Source organism: Microtus ochrogaster, chromosome 5 (genome assembly GCF_000317375.1).
Source record: "Microtus ochrogaster isolate Prairie Vole_2 chromosome 5, MicOch1.0, whole genome shotgun sequence".
Taxonomy (NCBI): domain Eukaryota; kingdom Metazoa; phylum Chordata; class Mammalia; order Rodentia; family Cricetidae; genus Microtus; species Microtus ochrogaster.
The window spans coordinates 53392117-53400099 of NC_022012.1; the positions used below are offsets into that span (position 1 = coordinate 53392117).

The following is a 7983-nucleotide window of genomic DNA, read 5'->3' on the forward strand; positions in this document are numbered from 1 at the left end:
CCTCCCTCCCTCCCTCCCTCCCTGACTTCCTCCCTTCCTCCCTCCCTCCCTCCCTTCTTTCTTTCTTTTTTTCTTCCTTTATTTATATTTTTTTTAGAATTTGAAATACAAGTACTGTGGTATGTTCTTTATATATCATGATTTCACTTCATGTACCCGTGGATCTATCTAGTTTTCTACTATTTATGAGCTGTTTACTGTGTGCTAAATGTTGTTCCAGATACTGGGATAGCAGTAGTGAGCAAACAGAGCCACTCTGAAAGCACATATATCTTATTTTTAAAATAAGAAATAGAGGGGCCGGTGTTGGTGGAGACAGCTCCTTTGTTCCCAGCTGCCCAGACCTGAAATAATCACACAGGAACTGTATTAATTAAAACATTGCTTAGCCAATCACTTAGGCATATTGCTAGCTACCTCTTAAATCTTAAATTATCCCATCTCTATTAATCTGTGTATCACTGCAAGGTTGTGGCCTACCAGCAAGGTTCCAACAGGTTCCCATGGGCATCTTTCTCCTTCGGTCACTACATGACGTCTCCTGACTCCACTTACTTTCTCCCAACATTCAGTTTAGTTTCCCTACCTACTCTGCCCTGCTTAGGCCCAAGTGGCTTCTTTATTCATTAACCAATAAAAGCAACACACAGACAGAAGGACCTTCCACATCAGGCTGGAATGAGGACTCAGCATTTAAAAGCACTGACTGCTTCTCGAGACCCCAGGCTGATCCCTAGCAGCATCCAGTCCAAGGGAATTCAGTGCCAATTTTTGGGCTCCATGGACATCAAGCATGACTGTGATTCACAGATGTACACACAGGCAAAACACCTATACACATACAATAAGTGCATTAAAAATAAAATAAGTAAGAAATAGAGTCTTAAGTCCATTGCTATTCCATGGTTATTTTGATTGCAGCATTTTAGATTTTTTTTAATAAATTGGGTTTTCTTTTAACTTATGTTGTAGTCACGAATCATAGAATGAAGATATTGAGTGCCTTAATTCTAATGATGATATTAAATTCTGTAAAGTAGGTCCTCTATATGAGTAACGTGTGGTTCATTATTATTCTAAATAAGTAGAAATAAGCTAAGCAAAATTAATCAGTTCTAGGGAAAGGTCATCAGGCAATTAATTAGTGTAGCCCACTATACTGAACGTGCTCCGGAGATAACAGTACAGTGTCAGGTATTTCTGGGAGTCAGAGGCCAGAGCATCGGGGAGCAGAGGTGTGACTATCCTGTCTACCTAGTGTCGTTATGGACACGCCTGCAATTGCACTGAGGGGCATTGGCTAGTCTGACAGCTGCCCTGTGCTTCTGTTTGCAGTTTGAGCTCTAATTTTCCATTTGTTCTCTTGATTGAAGAGTAGGTTATTTGGGTTGTTTGAATTTCTATTTCACACCTCTTCTTTTTACAGTAATATGATTAATCATACATACAACCTTGTATAATGCTCAACATATATCGATCAAACCTATTTCTTCCTCCCTAATGGCTATGAATAAACACTCAGTTATGTATATTTAATTCATGCTTTCTTGTATCTCAGTGTTTCATTGCAGAGCATTTATTACCTTTAGGACTAGAGAGCAGGAAAGATGGACTTGTTGTCTTTTTCTTTCTTCTAGGCCATTGTGGTGACTGACGGAGAGCGTATCCTAGGCTTAGGAGACCTGGGTTGTAATGGGATGGGCATCCCTGTGGGTAAACTGGCCCTGTACACAGCCTGTGGAGGGGTGAATCCACAGCAGTGTTTACCGGTCATTTTGGATGTGGGAACAGAAAATGAGGTACGTGTTTTGAGTGTATAAAACAGCTGGCGGTTTTAAAAAAGTGGTGCCAATTTCTATGTATTGTATTTCACGAACTTCATAAAGCATACTCATTTTTTAGGTTACCCCACTTCTCTCAACTTTGCCCTCAACTTTTATAAGAAAATCACTTTTTTGTGCTTTTCTCATGTCTATAGTATGATCTATGGTTTATCTGCCTTAGTGGTCTCAAATGCTTTGATAAGTATTGATGCCATTCTTATTTGAAGCAATGGATAACTCAAGATTCCATAATTTCTTTCTAGTTGTTATCTTTATGTTGTGCAAAAAAATAATTCCATAGGTCTTATTAAATTTAATTAGCTAGCAACCTTTCTGTTCTAAAAGTCTGTATTGAGTCTGGGGTAGATGATTTGGAGTTAACTTTTCTTATTTCACATTAATATTTTAGAAGAATTCCATCAGTAATTTAAACATCTCCTATATTTTTCATGTACAAGCAAAATTATATTTAGCTGCTATGCCTGAATGCTATCCAAGGAAATATTTTGATTTAAAATGTGGTTGGCTACTCTTATATTTTCTTTTTCAATACTAGTAGAAATGACTTAGTTATCAAAGGTAACCTGCTTAAAAATACTGTTTTAAAATTCTATGTGTATATTGCTATTAAGATTTTATTTTAATTTTTATGTATTTTAAAACAAGCTGAGATGATATAAGGAAGTCAGATAAAATAAAAACTATAAGAACTGTGGTGTATCTTGAAAATTCTACGTGTTACTGACGAGGAATAAAACTGAAATAAGTATATAATAATTTGAACAATTTTAAATCATTTATACATTTTTATTCATTTGTGTGAGTATTTTGTTTGCATGAATGTGTTTGTACCACATACTTGCCTGGTGCCTATGATGTTAGAAGTAGTTGATAGATCACCTGGAACTGGAGTTTGAGGTGGTTATGAGCCATGGTTGTGAACCACAATGTGGGTACTGGGAACTGACTCAGGTCCTCTGCAAGAGCAGCCAGTGCTCTTAACCTCCAGTCTCCACCAAGACTGTTTCTTGCAAGGTTATCAATATCATGTGGACGTAGAGAAGCTTGATCACTGGAATCTACAATAGAACTTCTTGCATTGATAGATTACATGAGTTGTCAGAAACAAAAGGTTTCATGAAAGTGGGTCTTAGAATTGTTAAGTTAACTGGTTGCCTTGGACTTTTCACATTATCTGCTTTTTAAAATGTATCTCATTTACAGAGAAACCCTGTCATGAAAACCCTATGTGTATAGAACATATCTGCCTGCTATCTAATTTTCAACTTCCAAATTTATCTTTTGGTGTTAAAAGTGTTGTTGTATTCTTATTTTTTGCATATGTATATGAATGTGATGTATCTAGGTGCTCATGTATGTGTGTGGGAACACATGTTTAGATGTCCATGTATGTGTAGGTGCCCTTGTATGTGTGTAAGCATGTGTGTTGGTGCCCATGTATGTGTGTATAAGCATGTATGTGTAGGTACCCATGTATGTGTGTAAGCATGTATGTGTGGGTGCCCATGTATGTGTGGGGGAGCACATGCATGTAGCTGCCCTTGTATGTGTGTATAAGCATGTATGTGTAGGTGCCCATGTATGTGTGTGTGAGCACGTGTGTAGGTGCCCATGTATGTGTGTGTGTGAAAACGTGTGTAGGGGCCCATGTATGTGTGTGGGAGCACATGCTTGTAGCTGCCCTTGTATGTGTGTGTGATCACATGTGTGTAGGTGCCCATGTATGTGTGTAAGCATGTATGTGTAGGTGCCCATGTGTGTGTGTAGGAGCACATGTGTGTTGGTGCTCTTGTATGTGTGTGTGAGCACATGTGTGCAGGTGCCCCTGTATGTGTGTGGGAGCACATGTGTGTAGGTGCCCTTGTATGTGTGTGGGAGCACATGTGTGTAGGTGCTCATGTATGTGTGTGAGCATGTGTGTAGGTGCCTATGTATGTGTGGGAGCACATGTGTGTAGGTGCCCTTGTATGTGTGTGTGAATACATGTGTGTAGGAGCACATGTGTGTAGGAGCACATGTGTGTAGGTGCCCATGTGTGTGTGTGAGCATATGTGTGTAGGTGTCCATGTGTGTGTATGGATGTGGAAGTCAGAGGTTGAATAAGGGTTTCATAATGCAGAGTATTTGTCACTTCCTTTCGTGACAGCCTATAGACTAGAGTAATCTCCAATTCCTCTCTTTTTCTCATTTTGTTTAGGTGAGAATACAAAGCAATGGGTTCCATCATTGTGTCTTCATACATATCTGACATAACTTGCTCTCACTTATTCCCCTTCACCACTGTCCTCCCTGCTCTCCTCTGGCTGGTTCCTCTTGAAATTGCATTTTGTATATATTAATAAATCTTAAAATTAACTATTATAATTATTTTTCTCTTTTTTGAATTTGTGTGTGTGTCTGTGTGTAAGTGTAAGTGTGAGAAAGAGGGCAGTCTGTAGGAGTTGGCTCTTTCCTTCTGCCCTGTGAGTTCTGAAAATTGAACCTAGGACATCTGGTGGTGGAAAATGCCCTTACCCACTGAGTTGTCTCAATCACACTTCTTTATGTTATGTCCTTCAATTATCAGTGTGGGAAAGAACTGGAGAAAGGCAAAGGGACACATTTTTCCTCAACTGTGTTTTTCTTTCTTTTTTCCTCTAAATCTCATATTTGGAGTCTAAATATATTCCAGACTTGGAAAAAGTATTTTAATATTGGCAGCCATTAGTAGCACATTGGCAGTTTAACCTCGGCTACCCAGAAGCCTGCCAATGGGTTGTTTAAAGACTTTTTATGCATTAAGGAACAGCTGGGCTTTACAACAGACCTGGGTTTCAGGGTTTATATTTTACATTTATGTGATTTAACATGTTAGCTTCCAGTGAGCAAAAAAAAACCCTAACTACGTGTTTAGCAGCACATTGCAGGTATGATGTATGGTCAAATCAAGGGCATTTCACAATGAGAGAGAGTGCTGTTAATAATTATACCAGGGCGGCAGGTGTGCACTTGGCTGTTGTTTCTATTGGCTTTAAGTAAACCCTTCTTCAGAAGATTTAAATAGTTGAACCATCTTTAACATTACCACACCTGAAAGAATGTATTTGGTTGTAACAAAGTCTCTCCAAACCCAGTGCTTAAAATCATTTTTAATAGTGTTTATGACCCTGTGAACTGTAGTTTGGTCTGGATGGATAGGAAAGCTCAGATGGCTAGGACATGTGTACTTTTCTCCATCCAAATTCTTACTCAAATTATCTACATTTTGTACACACAATACAAGGATTTCCATCTCAGACTCTTATCAAGTTTTCATCCCAGTAACAGGAACGGGTCTGAAATTAGGGTCCTCTCATCCAGATCAGTTCTAGATGAGACTTGGGGTTTGCTTCCTAACTGTGGCTCTTTTCATGTGTTCTCACACCAGACTCAGAGTGGTGAGTCAGGGACAGAATAAATGACCAACATTCCGAATCAAATGGGAGGACTAGGAGTCCAATGGTTCCAGAAGGTCCACAGCCAGTAAAGCCTTCCTGGACAGGAAGCCACCCCTGTATGGCCCAGATTCGTTTCCTCATAGTGCGTTTCTGTAGCTCGTAGTTTTCGGGGTTTTGCTTTTGCCTTCCTTTGAGTTCTTGACTCTGCCCTCTGAGATTTCTTTCCCTTTTCCTAAGAAAACCATTTAGAAGGTTTCCAGAAGCAGTGCTTTATGGTTTCCAGTGCTCAAGTCTTACACATGTGCTGGTAAATATTCCCCCGGGCCTTTTGTGGTTTCGATTGTAAAATAGAGTTATAGCTATAATATATACTATATATATATGATATATATCAACCATCCACTACAAATATGATGAGATACATCTGTTTCTATGTATTGTTCTTACATCCTCTGGCTATATTAAATTAATATAAGGGTTTTGTAGATTACTTCTTTTTCTATTTACATAGTTATGTGTATGCAGATTCAAAGTGCTGGTTCTTCCCTGCCCAGTCTACGCGATTGTCGTTTTCTTGCCTTATTGTAATGGCTAGCATCTCTAGCGTAGTGGTGAAAAAAAGGGATAAGGACAGTTACTCTTGTATTGTTCTGAATCTGAAGATAATTTAGTCTTTGACTTTAAAATATGTCATTAGCTATGTTTTTTTCATAGATATTAATTTGTTGAGAATTTTTGCTACTAATGGGCATGTTTTACACTATATTATATTTCAATTTAACAATTGATTTATTAAAGTGTTGAGGGTTATTTATGCCAATACTTGAACAGAATAATGCTGTCTCAGGTTCAACAGTTTAAGAATCAGCAAACTATAAGGTTTAAAAAGCTTTAGAAAAACCTGATCAAGGCTAAAAATAGTCTATCTTAAGGAAGTCAATAGTCATATAACAAGTATACTCAAAATGTTTGAAGATTTCATTTTTTTGGGAAATAGAAATCTATGTAAAGAATTGTTATCTTTCTGTTTATAAGCTGTTGTACATCTTTAAAACTAAAGATTATTTCTGTGTGTAATCAATTTCATCTCCAGACTCTGAGTGGAGCTTTCCTAATGAGCATCACTGGCATGTTTTAATTACTCTTCTTTTCCCAGACTAACCCAGAATGTTGTAATTTAGTAACTTTTTTCTTATTCTGGATCTGGACAGTATGGACTCTGTGAAGCATTAAGTAGTGACTAGGCTAATTATGAATCAGTATGCTAAAATTTTATTTCTTACTCTATCTCTTATAGAGATGATGAAACAGGCTAAGGAAAAGTAAATGACTTTCTCATTGCTAATTCTTTTTATGGCAACTCTTTTCTTAACACTAGGAGTTGCTTAAAGACCCGTTGTATATCGGGCTGCGGCAGAGGAGAAGGAGAGGTCCTGAGTATGACGAGTTTTTGGATGAATTCATGGAGGCAGTTTCTTCCAAGTATGTGCAATCTTTATTTTATCTGTATTTGACTTGAATTTCAAAAGTCTGTAACAAAACTACATGACTATTAAAATCTCCTGAGTTTGATTCAGTGTGGTTTAATAATTAGATTTCATATGAATAAGAGAAAACTACCCCTCTCCCTGCTATAACTTTCCCTCACCAAACGGTAGCATCACTGTGTCTGTCCTCCAAAGCTGCCTCTGTTCCTGTCCCTGAAGGAGGAGCCATTGTCTCTATGGAAATGCATGATGATACCCGTCCGTTCTGCACTGAACCCACAGATCGCATCTGAAGTGCGTGCTGATGGAAACAGGGGCCTGGCCAGTGGCAGTAAATACAAAAAGGAAGCCTTTTCCTCTTTTACATTTTTGGCACTTTTTTCTGGCTGCTGGTAAAATCTGCTCTTCATTCATGTTTGTGGCTGATATTGGACCCTCTTGTGGTCGGAGAAGGAAGAGGTGGGGACTGAGCGTGAGCCTATAATAGAGGGAGAACCAGGCTATCACTCAGTTTATGCATGTCTGCTTAAATCTACAGGATTTGATTAAATGTACTACTGAATTTTCATCTAATGTAGTTAGCATTTGATTGTGGGCCTGTGGCAACTTTTTCCTTGTGAAAAAGATTCTGTGGTAATTTTAGTAATATACTCAGGGAATTTTGTCATGCCAGCAGACAGTCATTCATTGTGTTAGTGTGCAGCCATAAAATCATTAGTGTTAATATATATATATATATATATATATATGTTAAATGTGTATTTATATATTTATTTAATATATAAATTTGTAAATAACTATCACTGGCATCTCATGTAACTAGAGTTGTCTTTTTGTTTCTTATAATTTAAAATTGTAACAAACAGAAGAAAATGCTTTTTTCATCAGTCTGTATCGCATTTAACTATATTGGCTTGTTCATCATGGGGTTAATGCAGAGTATACTTTTAAATCGGTGTGGACTACTTTTAAAAAAATGGTTAATTTGTTACTTTCCTACTTACACAGTAAGCTATATTTATACATAGAAATAGTTGAGAATAGTTTAAGATCAAAATTAACTATTAGCATTCATTTCTACTTTTTAATTCATATGGAGCTTTAGATGTTTTATTAAAAAATCTTATTTTAAGATTTATTTATTTATTTATTTATTTATTTTGTTTACAGTATTCTGTCTGCATGTATTCCTGCAGGCCAGAAGAGGGCACCAGATTTCATTACAGATGGTTGTGA

The 7983-nt window shown here is 37.4% G+C and overlaps 1 protein-coding gene across 1 annotated transcript in view; it reads left to right on the forward strand.

Annotated features, from left to right (window-relative positions):
* The window catches only part of Me1 (malic enzyme 1), a 118172-nt gene that overhangs the window by 45863 nt on the left and 64326 nt on the right, over positions 1 to 7983 (forward strand). The window contains exons 5-6 of the mRNA XM_026779134.1: positions 1638 to 1799; positions 6639 to 6742. Of these exons, the coding sequence (XP_026634935.1) occupies positions 1638 to 1799; positions 6639 to 6742 (266 nt within the window). The remainder of the gene's footprint in view (positions 1 to 1637; positions 1800 to 6638; positions 6743 to 7983) is intronic.